Source organism: Gopherus evgoodei, chromosome 3, assembly GCF_007399415.2.
Source record: "Gopherus evgoodei ecotype Sinaloan lineage chromosome 3, rGopEvg1_v1.p, whole genome shotgun sequence".
NCBI lineage: Eukaryota > Metazoa > Chordata > Testudines > Testudinidae > Gopherus > Gopherus evgoodei.
In genome coordinates, this window is record NC_044324.1 from 8,970,960 (window position 1) to 8,998,431 (window position 27,472).

A 27,472-nucleotide genomic window follows, 5' to 3' on the forward strand; every position below is an offset into this window, starting at 1 on the left:
TCTTCCTCTTGCTTCTAATGTATTGATAAAAAGTCTTCTTGTTTCCCTTTATTCCCATAGCTAGTTTGAGTTCATTTTGTGCCTTTGCCTTTCTAATCTTGCCTCTGCATTCCAGTGTTATTTGCCTATATTCATCCTTTGTAATCTGACCTAGTTTCCATTTTTTATATGACGCCTTTTTATTTTGTAGGTCACGCAAGATCTCGTGGTTAAGCCAAGGTGGTCTTTTGCCACATTTTCTATCTTTCCTAACCATCGGAATAGCTTGCTTTTGGGCCCTTAATAGTGTTCCTTTGAAAAACTGCCAACTCTTCTCAGTTGTTTTTCCCCTCAGTCTTGATTCCCATGGGACCTTACCTATCAGCTCTCTGAGCTTACCAAAATCCGCCTTCCTGAAATCCATTGTCTCTATTCTGCTGTACTCCCTTCTACCCTTCCTTAGAATGGCAAACTCTATGATTTCATGATCACTTTCAGCCAAGCTTCCTTCTACTTTCAAATTCTCAACAAGTTCCTCCCTATTGGTTAAAATCAAGTCTAGAACAGCTTCCCCCCTAGTAGCTTTTTCAACTTTCTGAAATAAAAAGTTGTCTGCAATGCAGTCCAGGAACTTATTGGAGAGTCTGTGCCCCGCAGCGTTGTTTTCTCAACATATATCATACACACCCAGCCCTCTGTTTGACTCCTTCATCCCCCCTCCAACCCTAGCCCTGACTCTGGCACTCTCACCCATACCTGGCACCCCCCTGCCCTGACACCTCCAGCCCCCAGCCCTGACTCCAGCCTGCCCCCAGCCCTCTGGGTCCTGGCTGCCAGCCCAGCACCATCCGCTGCTGGTCTGGGGTTCTGGCTGACGTGCCCTTGCCAGCCAGGGTCCCAGCCGCAGGCCTCGCTCGGCCCGCCGCTGACCTAGGTGAACAGAACCCCAGACCAGCAGCGGGCTGAGCGGGCCAGTGGCCTAAGATCAACATTTTAATTTCATTTTAAATGAAGCTTCTTAAACATTTTGAAAACCTTGTTTATTTTACAATACAACACTAGTTTAGTTATATAATATATAGACTTATAGAGAGAGACCGTCTAAAAAACATTAAAATGTATTACCGGCACGCGAAACCTTAAATTAGAGTGAATAAATGAAGACACAGCACACCGCTTCTGAAAGGTTGCTGACCCCTGCAATAGTGTTTAGGGCTTGGACCCAGGGATACATTCTGTCACACCTAGTATGACTGTTCTTATGTCCAGTGTATGCAGCATCTACCTACCTGTCAGTGTGTTTAAGGGCTGCCACTGTGAGAATGCATGCACCTGTGCGTGTTTGTGCATGCTTTTGTATATGGTCCGGCAGTGGTGTTTGACCATGTGCTCCCGTGGGAGTAAGCATGTGCTTCTTTGTGCATGAGCACAGCAATAGGGAGCCATATCTCTAATTGCCTAGCATACATCCAGTGAACAACTTGTATGGAAGGAGAAATCAGACTGAGCGAGCAGGTTACCTAATCCTTCAGCTGGCTCTGCTGGGCTGTGGTATCTCACTCACACTGACCCACCCTCATTCCATAGATCCCAAGGCCAGAGACCACTGTGATCATGTAGTCTGACCTCCTGTATAACACAGGCTATAGAACTTTCCCAAACTAATTCCTAGGATCTAGCTTTTAGAAAAACATCCAATCTTGATTGGAAAATGGTCAGTGATGGAGAATCCCCCTTGGCCCTTGATAAGTTCCAGTGGTTAGTTACTCTCATTAACCTCCCTGCTAGATATTGTATATAGCAGCTGTAACCACAGCCAGGTGCCTGGCAACACTAGATCAGTGTAGTTCATAAGTGCAGGAAGGTCACACCATGGAGGTGGGATGGGAATGGGATCAGCTTGTATGTTGTATGGGCCTTTACACAACTGAATGAGTTGACCTGTGACCCTTACTCTAGGTCTGTCTTGAGGTTCTTTTGGGACATGTTTTATTAACCTCACCCTCGGTCCATGCTTCCTCCCTCCTCCTCTCCCCAGTATGGCAGGAAGAGCTACATGGTGAAAGGCATGGCATTCTCTCCTGACTCCACCAAGATTGCCATTGGACAAACAGACAACATCATCTACGTCTACAAGATCGGAGAGGAATGGTGAGGCCCTCAGTATAGCATCCCTGTGTGTGTGGTGCCATGCACCTGTGTGTGTGGTACCTCCTTTCTGCCAATACTGCAGACTGCTTTGGAAATGCACAATGTGTTCTTCATACCCATGATTTTTGCCCTGGTGTTCAGCCAGCTCTCACTCTACACTAGCCCTCATTTCCCCTTCAAATCATACCGTACCCAACGCTAAACTGCGGTCCCCTGTTACACTGAGTGGTTTTGCTGAACAGCATAAAGGTTCTTCAAGTACTGTACTACCTGCCAGATCTCTTCTGCAGGTGTGTGCCAGCCAGAGGTCTGGAGGAGAACGCTATAGGGCCTTTGCACACCTGCCCACTGCTTGTGCCCTCTGACTTTTGCCAGGGCCTTATAAGGAGTGCAGACATGACTGCTCCTCATTTCCTTCTGGGGACAGTTGGGGCAATAGGAATTCAGCTCCCTTCTATGGAAGTTTGGCTTTTCTCAATGTCTGTCGTTCCTGTAGTTAGTCTTAGGGATATTGAGCCCCATCAGGCATATTGTTTTGGCTCATGGCTTGCTCGTGGCTTTCCTGCTCCACTCCAGGCTGTACTAATGTGGCAGAAGTCAAATCCCTTCACTGTGGCCTCCTGCAAATCAGATGTAGGTCACCATATTCTCCTATGTATGGTGAGGTGAGTGGGAAGTGAGGAAAAGGGCAGTGTGCACAGCCCCAGTGGACATTGCTGTTCAGGTCAGTGCTGATGCACCCAGGACACATGCATCCTCTGCAGTGTGGTTCTGTGGAGGCCCTTGCCTACGAGAACTACAGTTGTTCTGGGAAGTAACTGTTTAAAAGGCCTTCTTCTCCCCTCCCCCTGATGGTCTGCTCCCCCTGCATGTGGTTCTAGGGAGCTGTTTGGGCTCCACCTTATCCCTCTGCAGGGAGATATTCCTGCTGCCACATGAAAGCTCCTACACAAAGTAAGATAATTCTGTACCTGCTCAGTACCCAGACTCACTGCCCTGAGAACATATAGCAGGGGAGGGGCCCAAACAGGCGCCTGTTTTGCAAAACTGAAATGTATGGCAATAACTATAAATTAGCAATTTATAAAATAAATTCATAGATTCCATGGCCACAAGGTACCATTGTGATCATCTAGGCTGACTTCCTGTGTAACGCAGGCCATGGAATTTCCCCAAAATAATTCCTGCCTCTCAAGGGCCCTTCCAGTTCTATGATTCTTTGATTTACAGTTAGCCAGTTTTTAAACTATTTAATGTGTGCTGTGTTAATTTGATCTCTTTCTAGTTTTTTAATCAGAATGTCATGTGGTACCAAGTCAAATGCCCTTTCGTCAACACTATTACCTTTTCCATATTTTCCATGAACCCGGATTGATTGACATTAATTATGTTACGCTCCTTTAATTCTTTGTTAACTGCGTCCTGTATCAGCCGCTGTCAGGGACTGGGAGGTGGACAGTTGGGCCTATGGTTGAAGCAGGAGTTGTGCCAGGAATAGGAGTCCAGGGTCAGAGCCAGTATGAGATGTCAGCATTGAAGTCAGAAATTTGAGCCCAGGGTCAGAGCCAGGTTACCTGAGTGAGGCAAGGCAGGAGCAGGACTGGGAATGAGACTGGAATGATCACAGCCTTAGCAAATGCTTTGAGCAGCAAGCAAGCTGCTGCTACTGCTGGGCTTAAGAGCCAGCTTGCTAGCTTCCTCAGCCAGTCAGGCAGGTTGTTTTGTCAGGCAGTCTGATTCTGTACCTATTAGGTTTCTGGGTCAGGCAGTCTGGCTCTGTAGCGGGGTGGTTACCCGCTCCTGCCCTGAGGGGTTTAAAAAGCAGCCCTGGAGAGGGCTGCAGCTCTTAAAAGCTGGACTGACTGGGGAAGCAGCCACAGTTGGGCCACGCGCCAATCAGGCCACAGCAGGCCTGTATAAAAAGTCTGTGAGCCAGGACCCCAAAGTCTCCCTCTGCCTGTAGCAGGAGAAGGGTCTGGCTGTAGAGAGCTAGAGACAAGGTACCTGAGTAGAGCAGGGCTGGGGAAAGGCAGAGGAGCTGGGGAGCTCCAGCCTGGAAAGCCCCAGGATGCGGCCTAGCATTGGGCTAACAGGTACTGGGGGTTGCAGAGGGCAACCCAGGGGTAGGCAAAGGCAGCAGGTCCAAACGCAGCCTTGCCAGTGACAAGTACGCTGATACTGCAGTCTGCCCCAGGGCTCGGGGGCTAGATGATGACTGGCAGTATCCTGATCCTGAGGCAAGGTGGGGATAGTGGGTGGGGGTTCCGCTGGGAGGGGGAGACCCTGAGGCTGAAAGGGGTTACTGCCAGGGGGCAACACCTCAGGTAAAAGGAGCACTGGGTCCAGGGAGGGACACGGGAGCCAACAGCAAGTGGGAAGGCAGATCACCGGCCTGCAGAGGGCACTCCGGAGCTGGAACGAGCTAATTCCCTGAGAGACCAGCAGGAGGCGCTGCAGGGGTGAGTCCGCACCCTTACAGGCTCATGCAGCCCAGCTCTGTTCATTAGGCTGTCAGAGGATTCGGCAGGCATAGCTGCAGGGCCTTATTCCTGACAGCCACTCTATTACCTTGCCCAAATTGATGTCAGACTGACAGGCCTATAATTATCTGGGTCATCCTGTTCATCCTTTTTAAATATTGGCACATTAGCTTTCTTCCAGTCTTCTGGAACTTCCCTGGTGTTCCAGGACTTATTGAAAATCAACATTAATGGTCCAGTGAGCTCCCGGCCAGCTCTTCTAAAACTCTTGAATTCAAGTTATCTGGACCTGCTGATTTAAAAGTGTCTAGCTTTAGCAGCTGTTGTTTAACATCCTCCTGAGATGCTAGTGGAATGGAAAGTATTTCACCATCATTATATGATATGACTACATCATCTGTTTTCCCCTCAAATACAGAACAGAAATATGTACTGAACACTGTTAGAGAAGAGCAGGTTGATCCATATTCTACATTCTATTAGCATATTCTACAGATACATTTCTTTGCAATAATTGCAGCCATGAATTCCCTTGATCAGCAGTTCACAGAGAAGGGAGGAAGGGGCCAAGACCCCGAGCTCGTTTAGGTGGCTGGGAAAGAAAGGGATGGGGAGATATCACTGCTTTACATAAAGAGTAATCTTTAGATCCCCACATTCCTTATGCAGCTGCAATGCTTATCAGTCCTTAACAAGGAGAAGTGAAGAGAGAGAGGGATAGCACTTTATCTAGCAAGTGAAGAGACAATGCCTGCCCGTCTTCCTCCCTAATACCATGCTAGCAGTTACCCAGGTCTTTACTTAACCCTTACATTCCCCCAACAAACACTTCTCCCTTTTCTGCATTATTGATAATTCTACCATTTCCATCTAGTAATGGACCAATACCTTTGTCAGGATTCTTTTTCTTCCTAAATATACTTCAGAAACACCTTCTTATTCTCTTTAACTCTGCTAGCCACAGATTTCTTCTTGTGTCCCTTTGCTTCATAAATTTTCTACAGTTACAAGCTTTTGATTTATATTCATAATTATCAACTTCCTTGTTCTTGCATTTGTTATATATTATTTTTTTAATTTTTATAGCTGCCTTTGCTTCTCCTCTAAAGCAGGTTGGTTTTTTAACCAATGCAGCCTTCTCTCTTGATTATGGTATTTTGGGCATCTAGTAAATTGTTCTTAAATAATTCCCAATTGTCATTCAGATTTTTCATATTAAATCCTCCAAGCTGATTTGGCTCATAATTGTTTTCAGGTTGGTGAAAATGGCCTTTTTAAAGCACCAAATGTATGTATGTTACTTCTTTGGACTTTATTCTGTTTGCATATTATAAATGTGATCAAGCCATAATCACTTGTACCTAAGCTACCATTAGATTTTAACTTTCAGTTGCCATTAACTTTTAATTCTGTGATCAGTTCCTCTGTGTCCGTCAAGGCAAGGTCTAATGTAGAGTTCCCCCATGTTGGATGCAGTGCTTTCTGAGTTAGGAAATGGCCATCCACCATATTTAGGAATGCCAAGGAATGTTTTCGTATTGGTAGCATCATACCTCCAACATATATCACTCAAATTAAAGTCCCCTAGGATGTAAAGAATTAAATGAGGGTGATATAATTAACCCAATCAACATGGGCTTATGGAAAATAGATCCTGTCAACCGGATGTCATTTTTTATGAGATTACAAGTTTGGTTGATAAAGATAAGAGTGTTGGTGTAATATACTTTGTCTTTTATAAAGCATTTCACTTGGTACTGCATGACATTTTGATTAAAAAAACTAGAACAATATAAAATTAACATATGGCAAAAGTATAAGCAACTGAAAACAGGGTCTTATAATGGAAGTGTCGGGCAGCCTTACTAATAGGAAGTGTTACCGTGACGATGCTCCGGAACTGCTCCCCACCAAGCCAGTCAGGACTCTGGGGAGCCTCCTCTCCCTTGGAGCAGACTTGTTCAGGGCAAGAAGCTCACACGTCTTCACCTCCTGGGTCTCTCCTTGGAGCATTCAGCATCCTCTGCCCCTCCGTGCGCTTCCCACAGCGAGTCCACCCCAGTGGGGTCCTGGGGAAGCCACCGGGTCCTGCACCCCCACTTTGCAGTCAGACGTGACTCTTAGCCAGCCAGTAAAACAGGTTTATTCAATGACAGGAACAGGGTCTAAAACAGAGCTTGTAGATACAGCGAACCGGACCCCTCGGCCGGGTCCATTCTGGGGGTCAGTGAGCCAGACCCCCAGGTCTGCCCTCCACCCTTGACCCCAGCCAGCTCCAGACTAACAACCCCTCCCAGCCCCTCCTCTCTCCTCAGCTCCTTTCCCGGGCCAGGAGGTCACCTGATCCCTTTGTCTCCAACACCTTCAGCTGGCACCTTTGCAGAGGAGGGGCCCAGGCCATTAGTTACTAGGAGACTTAGTGTCAGGCATTTAGGTGCACTGGCCCTCTGCTCTGCCAGATACTTAAGAACTGCCATGGGGACACTGAGGCACCAACACAGTACTCAGAGAAAATATTAAGAACTTTCCCAGTTCGTCACAGAAGTGTTACCAGCCCTGACTGCAATTATATTTGTGTATTTCTTTTTCTGCAGGGGTGATAAGAAGGTAATCTGCAACAAGTTCATTCAGACGGTAAGTCCCAGCCTCCCTTTCAGCTCTACTATAGGTCTTTCCTCTGGCTCTCAGGCAGGATGAGCCAGATCGTCAAACATATTTAGTTGTCTAAGGATGCATATAGGTGCCAGAAGGACTTCCAAAACCGTCTTAGGCACCTGTCTACATCTATAGGCATCTAATTACTTTTGAAAAACTAGCCCTGTGTCTTTAATGTCCTGGCTCTGGGGGCTCTGCTCTCTTCCTTTGAGACTAAGCTATTCATTCATAAGGCCTGAAGAGAACATTGTGGTTCTCTAGTCTGACCTCCTGGATAACACATGCCGAAGGACTCCTCTGATTTAATTCCTGTTTGCACTGGAGCATACTGTTGAGAAAAATATCCAATCTCGATTTTAAAATCGCCACTGTTGGAGGATCCACCACAGCACTTGATAAGTTGTTCCTATGGTTAATTACCCTTGCTGTAAAAAATTGCCCATTATGTCGAGTCTAAATTCATCTAGCTTCAGTTTCCAGCCATTGGACCTTGTTATACCTCTGCCTGCTAGACTGCAGAGTCTTCTATTATTGGCCAAGCTTATAAGTCCCTATCTGCAACCGAGTGGCATTTCTCTGTTTTGGATGTAACATGACCACTTCTGAGTGGCATATCTGATCAGTTCCAAAATTCCACAGAATGTTTTAGGCATCAGTGAACAGAACCTGTTGCTTTTGAGGAAAATTGGAAAACCAGAAGGAAAACATGGGAGACACATGGAGCTCCTGATATCTGTTTAGCAGAGCCACAGCTTCAGGCACCTCTGCAATTGTCTATAGATCAAAGAACTGATTGAATGGCATCCATTAGCATCTTCCAGCATGACAATACCTCTATTTCATTTCCCCCCATCCTCCCATTACAGTTTAATATGTTGGCACCCTGAAGGACTTATTTCCCAGGCAGAAAGAGGAGAAATAATGTGGGAGAAAGGGGTGCACACAGAACCTGTGGCTTGGTGGGGGAGAATGGGGACCCTGGTAAAGGGAATGGGGTCTCACTCAGAGCCCATGGGTTATGGAGTAAAGGGAGGTCCCAGGAAGAGGGAATAAGGTCACAGATAGCATCCCCGGCTAGAGGGGACAAATGGAGGACCTTGGTATTAGAGGGAAGGGGGCACACACAGAGGCCCTAGTATGAAGGAGGGGATTAGGGCTTGCATCAAGTCCTTGAAATAAAATGGGATGGGAGGGCATCTGCAATGAGCTCAGCCTAAAGATGCAATGAAGTGCATGACCCACTAGTCAAATTTGTGTTCCCCATGTAGGTACTTGCAACTGTGATCAAGTCACCTCTTCTTCTCTTCGTTAAGCTAGACAGATTGAGCTTCTTGAGTCTGTCACTGTAAGGCATATTTTCCAGTCCTTTAATCACAGGATATCAGGGTTGGAAGGGACCTCAGGAGGTCATCTAGTCCAACCCCCTGCTCAAAGCAGGACCAATTCCCAACTAAATCATCCCAGCCAGGGTTTTGTCAAGCCTGATCTTAAAAACCTCTAAGGAAGGGGATTCCAACACCTCCCTAGGTAACCCATTCCAGTGCTTCACCACCCTCCTAGTGAAAAAGTTTTTCCTAATATCCAACCTAAACCTCCCCCATCGCACCTTGAGACCATTGCTCCTTGTTCTGTCATCTGCTACCACTGAGAACAGTCTAGATCCATCCTCTTTGGAACCCCCTTTCATGTAATTGAAAGCAGCTATCAAATCCCCCCTCATTCTTCTCTTCTGCAGACTAAACAATCCCAGTTCCCTCAGCCTCTCCTCATAAGTCATGTTCTCCAGCCCCCTAATCATTTTTGTTGCCCTCCGCTGGACTCTTTCCAATTTTTCCACATCCTTCTTGTCGTGTGGTGCCCAAAACTGGACACAGTACTGCAGATGAGGCCTCACCAATGTTGAATAGAGGGGAATGATCACATCCCTCAGTCTGCTGGCAATGCCCCTACTTATAATGGCCGAAATGCCATTAGCCTTTTGGCAACAAGGGCACACTGTTGACTCATATTCAGCTTCTTGTCCACTGTAACCCCTAGGTCCTGTTCTGCAGAACTGTTAACTAGCCATTCGGTCCCTAGTCTGTAAGAGTGAATGGGATTTTTCCATCCTAAGTGCAGGACTCTGCACTTGTCCTTGTTGAACCTCATCAGGTTTCTTTTGGCTCAATCCTCTGATTTGTCTAGGTTCCTCTGTATCCTATCCCTGCCCTCCAGTGTATCTACCACTCCTCCCAGTTTGGTGTCATCTGCAAGGTTGCTGAGAGTGAAGTCCACGCCATCCTCCAGATCATTAATGAAGATATTGAACAAAACCGGCCCCAGGACCGGCCCTTGGGGCACTTTGTTTGAAACCGGCTGCCAACTAGACATGGAGCCATTGATCACTACCTGTTGAGCCCGACGATCTAGCCAGCTTTCTATCCACCTTATAGTCCATTCATCCAGCCCATACTTCTTTAACTTGCCGGCAAGAATACTGTGGGAGACCGTATCAAAAGGTAATAAAGGTAATAACTGGAGATATACCAATCTCCTAGAACTGGAAGGGACCTCGAAAGGTCATCAAGTCCAGCCCCCTGCCTTCACTAGCAGGACCAATTTTTGCCCCAGATCCCTAAGTGGCCCCCCTCAAGGATTGAACTCACGACCCTGCGTTTAGCAGACCTGCTCCATGATTTTTCCAGGGACTGAGATGAGGCTGACTGACCTGTAGTTCCCCAGATCCTCCTCCTTCTCTTTTTTAAAGATGGGCACTACATTAGCCTTTTTCCAGTCATCTAGGACCTCCCCCGATCGCCATGAGTTTTCAAAGGGTACATCCACACTACCCACCGGATTGGCGGGTAGTAATCAATCTATTGGAGAGCGATATATCGTGTCTCATCTGGACACGATAAATCGATCACCGAACAAGCTCCCGTCGACTCCAGAACTCCACCAGGGCGAGAGGCAGAACTGGAGTCGACGGGGGAGCTGCAGCTGTCGATCCCATGCCGTGAGGACAGGAGGCAAGTCAAAATAAGATACGTCGACTTCAGCTATGCTATTCCCATAGCTGAAGTTGCGTATCTTACATCAACGCCTCCCTCCCCCTCGCCAGTGTAGACCAGGCCAAAGATAATGGCCAATGGCTCTGCAATCACATCCGCCAACTCCTTTAGCATCCTCGGATGCAGCGCATCCGGCCCTATGGACTTGTGCTCGTCCAGTTTTTCTAAATAGACCCAAACCACTTCTTTCTCCACAGAGGGCTGGTCACCTTCTCCCCATACTATGCTGCCCAGTGCAGCAGTCTGGGAGCTGACCTTGTTCGTGAAGACAGAGGCAAAAAAAGCATTGAGTGCATTAGCTTTTTCCACATCACTAGGTTGCCTCCCTCATTCAGTAAGGGGCCCACACTTTCCTTGACTTTCTTCTTGTTGCTAACATACCTGAAGAAACCCTTCTTGCTAGCTGCAACTCCAAGTGTGATTTGGCCTTCCTGATTTCGCTCCTGCATTCCTGAGCAATTTTTTAAACTCCTCTCTGGTTATTTGTCATCAACGACAAATGTCATCAATAACATCAACACCTACAAGATTTTCACCAAGCATTCTCAGAACTACGACACCCGCACGAGGAAATAAGGAAACAAATCAACAGAGCCAGAAGTGTACCCAGAAGTCTCCTGCTGCAAGACCAAGACCAAGAAAGAAACTCCATTGGCCATCACCTAGTCCTCAGCTAAAACCTCTCCAACGCATCATCAGTGATCTACAACCCATCCTGGACAACGATCCCTCGCTTTCACAGGCTGTGGGAGGCAGGTCAGTCCTCCCCCACAGACAACCTTAAACACATTCTCACCAGTAACTGCGTACCGCACCATAGTAACTCTAATGTAGGAACCAATCCGTGCAACAAACCTCGATGCCAACTCTGCCCACATATCTACACCAGTGACACCATCACAGGACGTAACCAGATCAGCCATAACATCGCCGGTTCATTCACCTGCATGTCCACCAATGTAATATACGCCATCACATGCCAGCAATGCCCCTCTGCTATGTACATCGGCCAAACGACAGTCTCTACGGAAAAGGATAAATTGACACAAATCAGATATTAGGAATGGTAACATGCAAAAACCTGTAGGAGACACTTCAACCTCCCTGGCCACACTATAGCAGACCTTAAGGTGGCCATCCTGCAGCAAAATAACTTCCGGACCAGACTTCAAAGAGAAACTGCTGAGCTTCAGTTCATCTGCAAATTTGACACCATCAGCTCAGGATTAAACAAAGACTGTGAATGGCTTGCCAATTACAGAACCAGTTTCTCCTCTATTGGCGTTCACACTTCAACTGTTAGAAGGGGGCCTCATCCTCCCTGACTGAACTAACCTCGTTATCTCTAGACTGATTCTTGCCTGCATATTTATGCCTGCCCCTGGAAATTTCCACTACGTGCATCTGACGAAGCGGGTATTCACCAACGAAAGCTCATGCTCCAATACGTCTGTTAGTCTGTAAGGTGCCACAGGACTGTTTGTCGCTTTTTACAGATCCAGATTAACATGGTTACCCCTCTGATACTTGACACTTACAATTAGTATCACCTCTAATTCTCTAACAGTATAGATTTGCATTTCAAATTTCTAGCCCATCTAACATGGAATGGCCCTTGTGATGGGTTCCCCCTAGGGTGTCACCTGGAACTGGGGTACCACTGAGCCCCCTGACCCACCAGCCTGGGCTCCCTCTGACACTATACTGCTGTGACAAGCTACACAGCCTTGCAGCCTGCACTTTCACCAGCGTACATACAGGTAGGGACACACCCAGCTGCAGTTACAAGCAGGCTGTCTGGCCATGCTATGCTTGGGAAAGCTACTCCCAGCTCCTCAGGCATGCACCCCCTCTGGAGTATAAACCAAAATTACACTATCTTGCACTGTACAGGGAACTGTACAGCATAAGCTCATAAAATTCACCCCCTCCCTCAGTGGGGACAGGACTATGGAACAGCCTTTTGGTCCTGAGTTATGATTCCCACACACTCTTTTAGATAAAGCAAAAATAAGTTTATTAACTACAAAGATAGATTTTAAGTGATAGCAAAGAGATCAAAGCAGATTACCTAGCAAATAAACAAAAAACACAAACTAAACTTAAATAGATAGGGTGAGAATCTGCTATTCATATCCAAAGAGATGATACAAGCAGGCTGCAGATTCTTAAGGGGCAAGCTGCTCTTGCTTACAGCTTGGGATCCCCAGGTGTTCCATTCACAGGCTAAAAATCTCAGCCTGGGTCCAGCACTTCCCCTAGGTCAGTCTTTTCCTTAGCTGTTTCCAGGAGTCTTCTTGGGTGGGGAGTGAAGAACCCCAGATGATGTCACTCCCTGCCTTATATAGTTTTTGCATACGGCAGGAACCCTTTGTTACAATCTTGGTTCCGAGACCGGTCTGTGGAAAAACACTGACATCCCGAGATGGAGTCCAGAGACATGTGGTCTCATCACATGTCCTTGTCGAGTCATAGCAGTCATTACTCACAGGCTATTTGGAGCGTTCACAGGAGGGCTCACCAGGTGGGAGGTAAGCTTCTCCTAAAGCCTGTTGTTCTTCCCTAATGGCCCTTGCCCACCCACTATCTAGACTGAAAGCATCATGTCTATTGGGCATCACCCAGGTGTAACTACATTTGAAATACAGATACATAATCAGTATTCATAACTTCAGATACAAAAATTATACATGCATATGAATATAGTCATATTCAGCAAATCATAATCTTTTCAATGACATCTCACGTGACTTATCTTGCATAAAATGCATCATAATTATGTCATGATCATATCACTGTGAAGAATATGGGGTGCAGTGTCACAGCCCTTATCAGGGCTGATTTCCCCATTCTGGCACTTTGAATGCTGAAGGTGAGGGATTTTAAAAATTAATACTGGCCACTCCAGCTTCTATTAAACTCCCAAGGCTACAGCTTCTCTCTGACTTTGGATGAGCAGATGCTGCTACAACCCAAGTGCAAAAAACCCCTTTGAAACCAGAAAGGTGCACTTGGGAATTCCTTCCTGTGGGGTAGCTTCAATCCCTTTCACCACCCTCCCCCACCTCCGGGGAAGAGCTGAGAAAGAAAAACAAAAGAAATCAGCTATTGCCACCAGCTGCTTAAACAACCTATGCACAAACCTCTTAGGACACCAAAAATCCAATCCTGTTCTTAAAAAAGGTAAATTTTATTAAAAACAAAAAGAAAGAAAATACATCTGGAACTTAGGCTTTTGCTAGATTTAAAAAACCCACTTACAAAAATTAAACATCAAGAATAATCTTCTTGAGGTCCAGTTTAAAGATTACAAGCAAAACAAAAAGCATTTGGGGTTATCACAGAGGAGTCCACAAGCCAGTAAGAAATAAACAGAAATAAACCTAATCACGTCTTCCTAGACATTCCCTAGTTTACTTACATACCTGGGGTTTCAGATAAACAATCTCAAGGTATGATCTGATGGTTTTTCGTACCTGGCTTTCAGCTTCTTACAGCATAACTGCTCCCCGTTCCCCTCTTTCCCAGAGAATAACAACACACAGACAAGGGGAAGTTTTTTCCCAATTTTAAAAGGTTCTAGCCCTCCCATTTGCTCTTTTGGTAAAGTGCTCACTCATTTCCTTTTACCTGTGGGCTTGTTAACCCTTTACAGGTAAAGCAAGCAGAGAACAACCACCAAGAGGGATTCCACAGCCAACTGGCTGGCTGGGTGTCCACAAAAGGAAGCTATCTCCTGTTTAGATATTTTTCTAACATGTTTCTAAAGGTTGAATGTGGGTCAATTAGCCTGCAAGCTGCTTAACCCTTTCTGGCCATGTGTCAGAATGGGTCTACCAGTCCTTTGTTCAAAGCTTCAGTTTGTAGAGAAGTTGCTCCAGTGGTGAGAAGCAGGATTGACGTTAAAATGGAGAAGAAGCAGCTGCCTTTTGTATCATTTGTCAGGTGGCTTGTACTTCCTTTGACCCAAACACAAGCTCACAGCACATGGGCATGGAAAAGCGCTTGGAGTCCCCAGTCTATAGGCATATCCCTACATGTCCTGCTGACTCATAGCTAAGGATACAATTTAATCATGGGTATTTTTAGTAAAAGTCCTGGACAGGTCACGGGCAAGAAACAAAAAAATCACAGCCTATGACCTGTCCATGACTTATACCATAAATATCCTGATTGAATCTTGGGGGGGAAGCCCTTGGGGGGCCTGTGGCACATGGGGTGGGGGAGAAGCCTTTGGGGAGCCCCGCTGCTGCTCCAGCCTCTGCCAAGGGGAAGCCCTGTGTGGGGGGCGTGGTTGGGGGGAAAGCCCCATGGGGCTTGCTGCCGCTGTAGCCGCCGCTGCTTCAGCTGCCACGTGGGGTGAGCCCCAGGGTCCAGCAGCAGCTCTTGTTGCCACCGGGAGGGGAGCCCTGGGGGGCCAGGTGCTGCTCTGGCCGCCCCCAGACTGCTGACAGGAGCCACTGAACTGTGGCTGCTCCCTGGGCCAGCCATGTCAGCCACAGCTCGTGTGGTCCCTGGAGCCAGCCACTCAGGCACCACAGTGGTCAGCCACACCAGCTGCTGCAGAAGTCACAGAGGTAGCAGGATGTCATGGAATCCAGACTTCACCGACCTTCGTGACAGACATAGAGCCCTAGTCATAGCCCCTGCCTTCTCTTAGTGGATTCATTGTACAGCGAATTGCCCTTGATGGGCCATTAAGCAGGCTAGGTAGTGCTGATGCCAATCCGTCTGGGGGTGTTACCCAGATACGCAGCACAAGTTTAAGATATCAGTATATCACACCTATTTATAACTCATACAAAGATGATACATACATATAAACAAGAGTATCATATTTGACAAATTATGAAGTTTCCACTGATACCTTATATGGCATATCTTGTATGACTCATTGCAATTTTGTAATATTGGGATCCATAATATTATAAATGGTCACCCATATTCCATACGTCATAAATGGGCCCGATCCAGGCTCCTCCGTGGGGATTCTCATCTCAGTCCCACTGAGGATTCTGATGCTGTCCTGTTAATATCTGCTCCAATAGCTCTGTGTCAGATTGGAGTGGCATTGCCGCCTGTGGGGCAGGAAGCCTTCTGGCTTGGCTGAGAGCTCTAACTTCTCTTTCCCTGACAGAGCGCAGTGACGTGTTTGCTGTGGCCAGCAGAGAATATCATTGTCTTTGGACTCGCCGAGGGGAAGGTAGAAAAGCCTATTGCTATCACTGAGTTATGGGCCACGGGCACTGCTCAGCAGTGAAGGGATTATACTGGTGACTTGCTCTACTGCACCAATTCCCCGTGAGTCTCTCACTGTGCAGCATGGCATGGGAGTGAGTTATTCATCCACTACAGCTTCCACTCCTCCCCCACAACCCACTAGAGACCACGGCGCTCCATGTGATCTCTTACCCTGCTGCTTGGCCTAAAGGGGCCAGCCCAGCATAGATGAGAGCTCTCCCTCGTTCTGTTTAAAAGCCATCTTGTGCTGCACCATGAGTGAATCCTTGTTTCTCACATGAGAACGGAGACTGCATTGACCAGTGTCCTTCTCTCCCTCAGGTTCGTTTAGCAAATACAAAGACCAACAAGTCCTCCACCATTTATGGGACAGATTCTTTTGTGGTCTCATTAACCTCCAAGTGAGTATGGTGCTGCCGCAGGCTCCCGTTGCCCCAGCTCAGTCTCCTGACCCAGCTGCTGGCTCTGAAGAGGCCTCCTTAGTGCTGATGGGGCAGCTTCATAGGCTCCATTATAAAGATAGATAAGCCCAGAGCCCCCCTCCCTTGGGGTTCCTGGCTTCTGTGTGTTTTACCAATAATACGGTAACATTGCATTAGCAGAACATGCCACCTGGTCACTATACTCTTCCTTTCCCACCTTCCCCTCCCCGTGTCAGTCTGTCTGCTTTGTCTTTACAGAGACTTTGAGATCTCTGGGGCAGGATCCAGACCTTGATATGTGTGTGCCATTGGGCAGATTGTGGGCACTATCAAGAAGTAACTAAGGAGAAACAGTGGGCTACCATTGATTCCTGCAACACCATGAGAATCAGATCAGATGGGGATGGGAGGGAAAAGTGAGACCATGAGTGCTGCTGTGACTCTATGCCGACTTGTCCTGGTGTCTCTTGACAGTGTATCTGGGAAGGGGATCCTGTCTGGCCATGCAGATGGAACCATTGTGCGCTACTTCTTTGATGACGAAGGCTCAGGTGAATCACAGGTACTGCATGGTTCTTTGGAAAAGACTCCCTCTTGCACACATCCTTCTTCCTCAGTCACACCAGGCCTGGAGAGTAACTGGGACCTGTGGAAGGGAGGGCAGGTCAGAGGAGGGGCAGCAGATTGCTCTCATCACTGCATGGCTAATGGAGCACTGATTAAATCATGGAAGGGTGTCTAGATCTAGAATTTGTGTGGATAGAGGAATTACCCCAGTGCCTGTGAGACTCAAGGCTATTCACATCTCCATGGGGCTCTGGGAGCACCCTGGTGCCCAGGAGAGCAGCGCTCAAGTTGTGAGAGCTGTGGGGTATGTGTATTGCCTTCTTCCCACTGCCCCGTTGTATTCTTCATAGTTACCCCCAGCAGATTTTAACAAGAGATTTCCATTTGTAATGATCACTTTGGGTTTCCTCCTGAAAAGGCTTGAGACCAAACAGTCCTAAGCCAAGCTTTTCAGGCTATCCATAGTGGACAGGAAGGTGGAGGAGTGAGTACTCTATTCCAGCTGTCACTCACAGCAGCATTTTAATAGCAGTAACAGGAAGAATAAGTGAATAGCTTTAGTGACTGATCCTCCTTCACAACGTGCCACAGGGACAAAGTCGTCTGGTGTCCTCATCCCAAATTCTTGCTGGATGTGGTGTCTGAGTGCCGCCTAGCCAGACCAGTCATCTCCCAGTCGTCTTCCCAAAACCTCATACTGATCATGGAAAGCTGGACCCTGTGGCCTTGGTTAGGGTAAAGGGAATGCCATTTCCACGCAGCCCTTCCCTCCCTGGCTGGAGTGGGTTGTGCATATATGTTACCCAGGGTGACAGAACCGGTGATCTTAGAGATCACTTTGCCAGGGCGAAGGTGTACTGAGTCCACGGTCTGTCATACTGACAATAAGCATCTCGTTTCCTGTTGGTCTGTCTGTACCTAGGTATTGTCTCTTGGCTTACATTAGATTGTCGACATTTAAATTGTTAACATTAGAGTTCAGAGTTAACACACATTAAGGTGATGGGGCAGCTTTAGCTCTGGTTTCAGGCTGTTTCTGTGGCAACTTTGGCAGTCAGCCCTAGAAAGCCTCAAGAACAAGGGTCGGCAATTCCTTTGGCATGTGTGCTGATTTTGCCTGGCACGCGGCTGCCAGTCGGGGTCCTGGCTGAGTGAACGGAACCCCAGGCCAGCAGGAGGCTAAGTGGGGCCGGCGGCCGGGACCCCAGACTGGCGGCAGGCATGCCTCACGGCTTCCCCCTCACCATGCTTGGGTTCTGCGGCTCCCGGGAGTGTGTGCCGCTGGGGCGCGGGGCCCTAAGTCTGCTGCAGGAGGGGTGGCGATGGCGGCTCACACTTCCAGGAGCCGCAGAGCCCAAGTGTGGCGAGGGAGGAGCCGGGTGGCACACATGGGCCGCCATCCGCATGCATGTGCTGCAGGAGCAGCCCTCCCCCCCCCGAGGGGGCACCAGGTGCGCCTGCCTCTGGGCTGCAGCCCCCCGGCTTCCCCCTCACCGCTCTCGGGTTCTGCGGCTCCTGGAAGTGTGAGCCGCCGCTGCCCCTCCCACAGCTCCCCCACTCCCGCTGCCTCAGCACTCTGCAGGGGAGGGGCTGTGCGCACAGCAGCCTGGCTGCATGTTTTGCTCCATGTGGAGCCAGCATCTGACCGGCATGGGCATGGTAAAGGGAGTCCCAGGGGGCAGTCAGGGAGCAGGAGGAGGGTTGGATGGGTCGGGAGTTCTAGGGGTGCTGTCAGGGGGCGGGGAGTGGTTGGATGGGGCATGGGAGTCTGAGGTCTGTCTGGGGGCGGGGGTGTGGATAAGGGTTGGGGTAGTCAGAACAGGTAGGGGGTAGAGTCCTTGGGGGGCAGTTAGGGTGGTGGTGAGATCTCAGAAGGGGGCAGTCAGGGGACAAGGAGCAGGGAGGCTTAGGTAGGGGGTGGGGTTCTGGGGGGCAGTTAGGGGCAGGGATCCCAGGAGGGGGCAGTCAGGGGACAAGGAGCGGTGGGGGGTTGGGGGGTTGGCAGTCGGGGTGGGAAGTGGGAGGGAGTGGATGGGGGCAGGGCTAGGACACGGCTCTCCCCTCTGTTTTGATTATTGAAATATGGTAACCCTAGGCAAAAGGGGAGCCGGGGGGTGCATGGGGGCTGGTGCCTGCGGGAGCTGCGGGAGCCCCGGGGGGGGGGGAGCACTGGGCTGCAGCCTGGGCAGGAGTGGTGCAGCTGCCCCCCCCAGTGGTGCCGCCACCCCCGCCAGCAGCGCCGCCGCCTTTGCAGGGCTGCTGCCCCCCTGCACCATGCTGGCTCCTCCATGGCTGGGGCTCGCTGCTGCTGCAATCGGGACGCTCTGGCTCTCCAGTGCCTCTGGAAGGCAGCTCCTCCCTGCCAAGCTCTGCAGCAGCCCAAGCCCAGCAAAGCCAGTGAGTGGACTCAGGGCGGGGGCCACCGGAGTTGGGTGGGGAGGGCTCGTGGGGGGGGCTGTGCACCCTCCAGGGGAGATCAGGGGGCGGGGAGAGGGGAACCTGGTCTGGGGAGCAGCCCCTGGGCAGGCTGGCCCCTGGGGTCTATAAAGGCTCATTGGGATTTGCTCCTCAATGAATCGATGTGCGGAGAGGAGCAAGGTGAAAGTTTCGCCTAGGGCGCAAAATATCCTTGCACCGGCCCTGCCCCAGGGGGTGCGTGCACCCCAGGTTAAGAACCACTGCACTAAACTGATAAGATCTGCATTTTAATTTAATTTTAAATGAAGCGTCTTAAACATTTTAAAAAACTTGTTTACTTTACGTGCAACAATAGTTTATAGACTTAGAGAGAGAGACCTTCTAAAACGTTAAAATGTGTTACCGGCACGCAAAGCCTTAAATTAGAGTGAGTAAATGAAGACTTGGCACACCACGTCTGAAAGGTTGCCGATCCCTGCTCTAGAAACATACTTTTTAAACAAGCCGGCAGGGGGCTTTGTACCTGGTCTGCTCAGTCTGCTGCCGGTGCTGCTGCTCTGTTCAGGACCTTCTGTCTTGTTTATTGTAGGGTAAATTGGTGACACACCCCTGCCCTCCATATGCCCTCACCTGGGCTTCCAGCAGTATCGTGGCTGCAGGCTGCGACAAGAAGATTATAGCTTATGGAAAAGAAGGCCACATAATTCAAACCTTTGATTATAGCCGGGATCCCTCAGAGAAGGAGTTCACCACAGCAGTCACTAGCCCTGGGGGCCAGTCAGTTGTCATTGGCAGCTACGACAGGTATGGTGCCTAATGGCTGGGCCTTTCCTTTAGAATGGCCTTCCTCGCCTGCGGCTTGTAGTTTTTCAAGCTCACTGCTTCATCTCTTCCCACAGGCTGAGGGTGTTGAACTGGAGCCCCCGCAGGAGTGCCTGGGAGGAAGCCAAACCCAAAGAAATCGCACACCTTTATACTATTACAGCCTTAGCCTGGAAGAGGGATGGCTCGAGGCTCTGTGCGGTGCGTACCATGAAGTGATAGCCTCAAGCTTCCTCCAGAGCCACCCTGAAGTGTCCTGGAATGACAGCCCTGCCTGCTGCATGGCGGAGTCTGATCTGTGTCTCTACAGTCAACAAGACATGGCACTGGGAGGGCCAGCCAGAGACCAAGGGGGAGGGATGGGACCTAGAAACACAAGGAGGAGGGGTGGGATCTAGGTTGGGAAAGAAGTTGCTGCAGTCTGATATGTGATGAGTCGTGAGAGTTTGAGAAATGGCACAAGGAGTGCTTCAGCGGCAGCAGCAAGATTCCTTCCTCTAGGGAAAATAACAGAAGGGGTTTGGCCTAGCCTTCCCAAATGCAGTGTGCCCTCTGTCTCCCCATAGCACCTGGCAGGGTGGGGAGGAGCTGAGCTGGCATTAACCCTTTGTATTCCAGGGACCAGAGAGTGCCCCTGTCTCTGCCTTGGGGATTCTGTTCGAAATTATCACAGGCTGAAAGTCCCCATGGCAAAAGATGTGCCCTACTAGGCTGTTCCTTGTAAGACCTTGGTCTTTCAAACAACCTGCTCTCATTCTGTGATAAGATTAGAAGTTTGGTTGCTAAGGATGACTGAGTTGGTATAATATACTGAGACTATGGGAAGGCATTTGGCTTCATACTGCATGACATTCGATGTAAAAACTGACTGACTACATGTCAATGACTTGAGAGCTGGCTGACAGACCTCACACAGTACTTGTCAGTGGGGAATCCATCATTAAATGGCAGTGTTACAAGCGGGATTCCACAGGGATCATACTAGGCCTGACACTAATCTACATTTTCTTCAATGATTTGGCAGTAAATATAAAATCACTGCTGATCAAATTTGTGGTGACAGAAAGATTGGTGGAATGGTAAATAACTGAGGACAGGGAAGTCATACAGAGCAGTCTGGATAGCTTGTAAGATGGGCCCATTCAACCAAATGTGTTTTTAATGCAGCCAAATAGAAGGTCAAATATCTAGGAAGAAGGAATGTAGGCCATACGTATAGAATAGAGGCTCTGTCCTGGAAAGCAGTGACTCTGAAAGGGATCATTTTGGACAGACAGCTCAACATGAGTGCCCAGAGCAACGTGCTAGTGAAAAACTCTAATGTGATCCTTGGATAAATAAGCAGGGGAGTAGTGAGTATGAGTCGGGAGGAGATTTTACCTGTGTATACGGCATTGGTGAGCCCAGTACTGGAATACTCGTGCCGTTCTGATGTCCACTTTTTAAGAAGAATGTTGAATAATTGGAGAGGATGCAGAAAAGAGCCACAACGACTATTCAAGGGCTGGAGCAAATGTCTTACAGTGAGAGAGCTTCATCTGTTTAGTTTATCGAAAAGAAACCTGAGGTGTGACTTGGTTACAGTATCTAAGGACCTTCACTTGCTGCACTCTACCTGCCTTGTGTTTGCTCCCCAGGGCACCCTTTGTGGAGGGGTGGAGCAGTTTGATTGCTGCCTGCGCAGGAGCATTTACAAAAATAAATTTGAAATGACATATGTGGGGCCGAGCCAGGTAAGCAGTTCATAGGCTGTGTGAAGCGGGTGTCTGAGTGAAGCTGTGATAATCAGTCACCTGGCATGCTTGGAGTCCTCAGTACTGTCTGCTACTCTCCTGTCTCACCCAGGTCTGCCTCCCCAGCCCGCTCCCGGTCCCCAGACCCTCCTGGAGACTCCCTGCAGTCTGCTGTGACGGGTCTCATAAGCTCTCACAGCTGGGCTCCTGCTTACACCCATCCCCAATAAAACATTGGCTTTGTTTAAAAAAATTCTGTTCAAAAGAGTTAACGGTGCCATTGGTATTCAGCAAAATGCTTAAACAATTCCACTGGCTTGGAAAGCCCTGTGCCTTCTAAAACACCCAAATATTAAAAAGTCTGGAAACGGAATCCAGCCCCTCTCCTTGCCGTCCTGCCCACTCCATGCCAAACTTTACCCCCTAAAATTTGGAAAATATACACAGAAGTCAACACAGTGCATTACCAAGCAAGGGTAAAATCCCATTGCTAGCCAAGGGATCCATCTCCATCAGTTTGCTGGGAAATGTGTATCGTTTTGCATATTTTAGGAACAAGATTCAGTGTGGGTGAGTGGTGGAGGGCAGCTGGGATGATAGACCTGGAGTCAGTTCCTGGATCTAACATAGGCTCATTGTGTGCCCTTGAACAAGTCACTCAGTCTCCTTGTGCCATAGTTCCCCGTGGGTACAATGGGGTGGGGGGTAATGCTCCCTTTCCTGCAGGAGTGCTGTGTTTGTGAGGGGCTGGGGCATAGAACTACCTAGACAGATAAACATGTACCTTCCTTAGGATGAGGGCTCTTGTGTTCTGCTCTTGTAGGGGCCAGCGAGCTTCCTTACTTCTCGCCCCACTCTCTCCAGGTCATTGTGAAGAACCTTTCCACAGGAACCCGAGTGGTGCTGAAATCCCACTATGGCTATGAGATTGACGAGGTGAAGATTTTGGGGAAGGAGAGGTACCTTGTGGCCCATACCTCAGATACACTGCTGCTGGGGGATCTGAACTCCAACAAGCTCAGCGAGGTACTGGAAATTGCTGCAGGACTGTGGGGTTGACCTGGTGTCTCTGGATTCCCAGGCAGACTCATTGGCATCGGAATAGTGTGTTGGTTAAAAACAACTAGTGGTTTTAATAAGTTGGAGGGGACTGGTTAGCTGAGAGAATTGGTAGTGGGATCTGGGGCCTGTTCTGTTAATTTAGATGGAATAAATGGGCTGAGCATTTGAAATGTAAAGTATTAGATAAAGCTTTCATTTTAAGGCCAGGTAAAATGCCCCACAGGGTTCTTCCCCTCGCAGTGCCCTTCCCAAAATTGTGTCAAGGGCTTTGTGCTTAGCAGCCAAGTCTGAACTTCCTGTCTCCAGTGCAGCTCCTGCTGACATCAGTTCCCTAGCTTCGGTAGCATCCTCAGGGGAAGGGATGCCATATGTATGACCCCCAGAAACAGTGCTAAACTGGACTGGGAACAATAGCACCTGTTCAGAAACCTGAGCCTATAGACACTGCTACTACGGTAGTCAGAGCAGGCGTTGGCTGGAGTTAATCTCCAGGTTTATCTCTCCAGTGCCCAGCACCAAGCACAGTATTCCTCTCACATGTCCAGGCATACTTGTTTCTAATAAGGAATCAGGTCTTGGCGTGGTCAGTTTACTCTCCAGTTTATCTTGCCTGTGGTCCTTGAAGCTATGACTGAAAGCCGCTGCTTGGAGGAGGAAGGACCAACTGCAGCTGCTTTCTCTGGCTGGCTGGGTTTGCTGCCTCAGTCTGTTTACTGCCCTTGGACATCACTACAACTATTCTGTTGTTAATTATTTTCAGTTGCCAAAGGTGTGCTGGGCACCTCACAGGGTAACTCTGCACTGCAGCTGGAAGCTGTAATTCTTAGCTCTGGTAGATATCATGCGTTAGCTCTGCTCAAGCTAGCACACTGAAAATAGCAGTGTGGCCACAGTGGCACAGGCAGCAGCTTTGAGTCGCCTCTGAGTAGCTAGAGAATGCATATCTACCCGAGCTGGGAATTACAGCTCTAGTTGCAGCATAGAGGTAGCCAGAGAGACTGGGGAAAGGCACCTTCCGGCACAGAAGGAAGACAGATCTGTAGTCAGCATGACGCACTTCAAGTAAGAGCACAAACAGCGAGGTGAGGAGAGGGCAGGCAGAGGTTCTGCCCCTTCCCCTCCTTTCTCCTGAACTTCAGCTCCACTGAATTCTACAGAGGCGTTTAACTGAGGCCAGGAAGGTGGCTTGGGGAGTGTTCCATGCATGAGGGCAGCATGGAGGAAGGCATGGAGAGGAGGCCTGTGAGAGAAGGAGATGAAAAGATATTCTAGCACTAGAAAAGGTTCAGAAAAGGGCAACTAAAATGATTAGGGGTTTGGAGAGGGTCCCATATGAGGAAAGATTAAAGAGGCTAGGACTCTTCAGCTTGGAAAAGAGGAGACTAAGGGGGGGATATGATAGATGTCTGTAAAATCATGAGTGATGTTGAGAAAGTGAATAAGAAAAAGTTATTTACTTATTCCCATAATACAAGAACTTAGGGGTCACCAAATGAAATTAATAGGTAGCAGGTTTAAAACAAATAAAAGGAAGTTCTTCTTCACGCAGTGCACAGTGAACTTGTGGAACTCTTTACCTGAGGAGGTTGTCAAGGCTGGGACTATAACAATGTTTAAAAGAGAACTGGATAAATTCATGGTGGTAAAGTCCATAAATGGCTATTAGCCAGGATGGGTAAGGAATGGTGTCCCTAGCCTCTGTTTCTCAGAGGATGGAGATGGATGGCAGGAGAGAGATCACTTGATCATTGCCTGTTAGGTTAAGTCCCTCTGGAGCACCTGGCATTGGCCACTGTCAGTAGACAGATACTGGGCTAGATGGACCTTTGGTCTGACCCGGTACGGCCGTTCTTATGTTCTTATGGATAGACAGGCTCTGTCGTTGATGGAGGGAATGTGAAAGGAGCCCAGGTCCAAGGTGCAGGCTGGGGCCCTGAGACGAAAGGCAGGGAGCTCAAATTTGACACCAGCTCAGTGGGGAGCCAGTGATGGGGATGGGGGTCTTATCAGGGGTGACTCCAGGCACCAGCACGCCAAGCGCGTGCCTGGGGTGGCAAGCCATGGGGGGCGCTCTGCTGGTCGCCGTGAGGGTGGCAGGCAGGTTGCCTTCGGCGGCATGCTTGCGGAATGTCTGCTGGTCCTGCGGCTTCGGCGGGCCTCCCGCAGGCGTGCTGCTGAATCCGTGAGACCAGGGACCTCCCGCAGGCAAGCCGCCGAAGGCAGCCTGCCTGTTGTGCTTGGCGTGGCAAAATACCTAGAGCCAGCCCTTTATCTTATTACCTGGAAAAGTAGGAGGAATGGCAGTGCAAACTGCCCGCTGGCTGTGCAGGCACCTGAAGTGTTGGGAGGTGAACTCTTGTGCAGCATCCCTCGCTGTGCCAACTCAGGCTGTTTGCATGGAAGGCACCAGGCTTGTCTGTGCTGCTGCGGAGCGTGGAAGGAGGTTAGTTCCACAGAGCCAAATAGCAATGAGATTTCAGAACCCAAGCCAGATGCAACAATCGAGATGAAGTCAGAGCTGAAATGCTTCTGCTGCTTTGATCGCTAGCTGGAATCCCATCTCGCTGCCCCCAGATCCCGTGGTGCCTGCAGCTAGAGATTCCTGCAGTGCAGTGACAGCAACAAAAGGACCACCAGTGCAGCACTCATTTACTCCACACCCTTGTGTTGCAGGTGGCCTGGCAAGGATCCGGAGGGAACGAGAAGTTTTTCTTTGACAACGAGAACGTGAGTTGGATTGGGTGAAACTCTTCCCTCTCCTGGCTGAACACACTGTTCACAAACTGCTAACATGAAATCTGTCCCCTGGGGTGGCCCATTTCTTTGCCATGCCTCATTCTGTCCACTCAACTCATGCAGCTTGTGGCCTGCTCCCTACCCTGACCACGTTTCAGGGAGCAGAACAAACCTTTGGTATGAGAGCTGCAAAGACAGTGTTTCTGCTATCCGAAATGGGTCAGCTAGTAAGCTTAGGGAGGACTAATGACCCACTAGAGTTTGGCAGAAAGCAGCACGTTTATTATATTGATAGCTAAGCTCAAAAGACGTGGGCAGGGGGAATGTCACACACACTTGCATACTCATGCTCCCAGGACAGGCACGGCACTGGAGATGTCAGGATCCTTTAAGGTAAGTGTCCCACAGCACAGTGATGGACGGTGCGATGAAGGTAGGTCTTCCCGAGGCACGATGGAATGCAACGCAGTGAACTACTGGCCAGGCGGTCCGGGCAAAGGGCCTCTATGGGAGGTACAAGCTTGTGAGTGCACTCCTGAGCACATGGTCCCTTCCCCTTTTAAGGACCTGCTCCTCATGGCCTGAAACTAGAGATGACTTGGCTGCGTCTGGTTGGTCACACTCCACCTCAGCCAGTGTCCGTGCAGTGTCTATGCACTGGGTGTTTGAGTGCTGCCTAATTAGAGTCCCAGACATCTTGTCTATCTAGGAGCTCTTCTGATCTTCCAGCTGTTTAAGCAGCCCATTCATCCCACAAATGTTCCAGAAGGGAGGGGTGGTGGAAAGCCACTTCACAGGTATTCAAAGAGAGAGAGGAGACAAGGAGAGGTGAGGAGTGTAACAGACCTTTTGAGCATACAGGTTATACAGAGCATACAGATCACTGCTGCTCCTACAACAGTTTCCACAACAGAAGGGTGGAAACACTGCCCTGGCAGCAGAGGGGTAGGGCAGAGGAGGAAGACACTGGGAGGAAATTAGATATACAGAGAGCAGACATGTGACTCACTTGGGGGAATCCTGCTTCACCTGGCAGGGCTGAGAGGCTTGGAGGAGTTGGCTTACTAGCCTACAGCCTCTCTCCTACAGCACAAGAAACCTTAGCCCATTGGTACTGATTAGTGGCAGTCACAGCAGTGAGACCAAGGATGGAATGAGCTCCAGAATCTGAGCTCTCTTCCTGACCCGAGAGGGTGAATCCAGGTCAGGGTGCAGGGCATCCCTTCCACCAACACAGCTAGTACCTGTGCCCCTCCACTGAGATCTTTCTCTCACACTGCCTGCTGTAGGAGTCCTGTCTTATGTCTCCCTATAGGTCTGCATGATCTTCAATGCTGGAGAGCTGACTTTAGTGGAATATGGAAGCAATGAAATTCTGGGATCTGTCCGCACAGAGTTTATGAACCCTCATCTCATCAGGTAAGTGTCGCACCCCTCCTTATCCCCCACCACAGGCACTGCCTTGAGACGGCATGGGACTGGTCGGGGGCCATCACATCCCAGATTGTCCCCATTGCATGGGTCCTAGCCCTGAGACACAATGAGACCCAGGTTATTCCTGGATGGTCTCTGAGACTTAGCCTGCACTTAAAAGTGAGGCTGAGGTGGCTACATTGGTCAGATGTGAAAAATCTTACACCTCTAACTGACATAGCTTTGCCAACGTAAGTCTCAGCGTAAGTGCATGTGCGTCAGCAGAAGAATGTTTCTGTCCACGTGCCTGCCATCATTTGGGGGGGTGGTATTTCTACATCTATGGAGAAACCCCTTCTGTTGGTGTAGGCTATGTCTACACTGCAGGGCTAGGCTGCTATAGTCTCCATAGTGTAGACACCCTCATTAAATCTGCTGCCTGTGGACACCGTTATGGCTAGTAGGTGCACAGTTGTTAGAGGAGGACAGAAGTACATTTGTCACGTGCACTTTTGTGCATGACTCTGATGTTCCTCTTTCTGAAGAGGGACCCCTAACCCACACCTGGAGGCCAGCTGGTCTGACTAGTGCTAAATGGAAGGTCTCAATGCCACTGAGTCTTGCTCTAGCCCTAAAAAAAATCTGTTCTTCACTTCTCTCCCCTTCGCAACTGGCCTCTTGTTGAGTATCGAAAGGCCATTGTAGAGAAACTAAATTAATTCTTTGCATCAGTTTTCATGGTT

General features: G+C 49.1%; 1 protein-coding gene across 1 annotated transcript in view; it reads left to right on the top strand.

Moving 5' to 3' along the window:
• IFT172 (intraflagellar transport 172) overlaps positions 1–27,472 on the top strand; it is a 129,116-nt gene that overhangs the window by 6,831 nt on the left and 94,813 nt on the right. Inside the window, exons 3-13 of the mRNA XM_030554343.1 lie at positions 2,018–2,130; positions 7,205–7,244; positions 15,453–15,518; positions 15,878–15,957; positions 16,453–16,540; positions 19,553–19,767; positions 19,863–19,986; positions 21,423–21,518; positions 22,383–22,544; positions 25,254–25,307; positions 26,632–26,735. Of these exons, the coding sequence (XP_030410203.1) occupies positions 2,018–2,130; positions 7,205–7,244; positions 15,453–15,518; positions 15,878–15,957; positions 16,453–16,540; positions 19,553–19,767; positions 19,863–19,986; positions 21,423–21,518; positions 22,383–22,544; positions 25,254–25,307; positions 26,632–26,735 (1,142 nt within the window). The remainder of the gene's footprint in view (positions 1–2,017; positions 2,131–7,204; positions 7,245–15,452; positions 15,519–15,877; positions 15,958–16,452; positions 16,541–19,552; positions 19,768–19,862; positions 19,987–21,422; positions 21,519–22,382; positions 22,545–25,253; positions 25,308–26,631; positions 26,736–27,472) is intronic.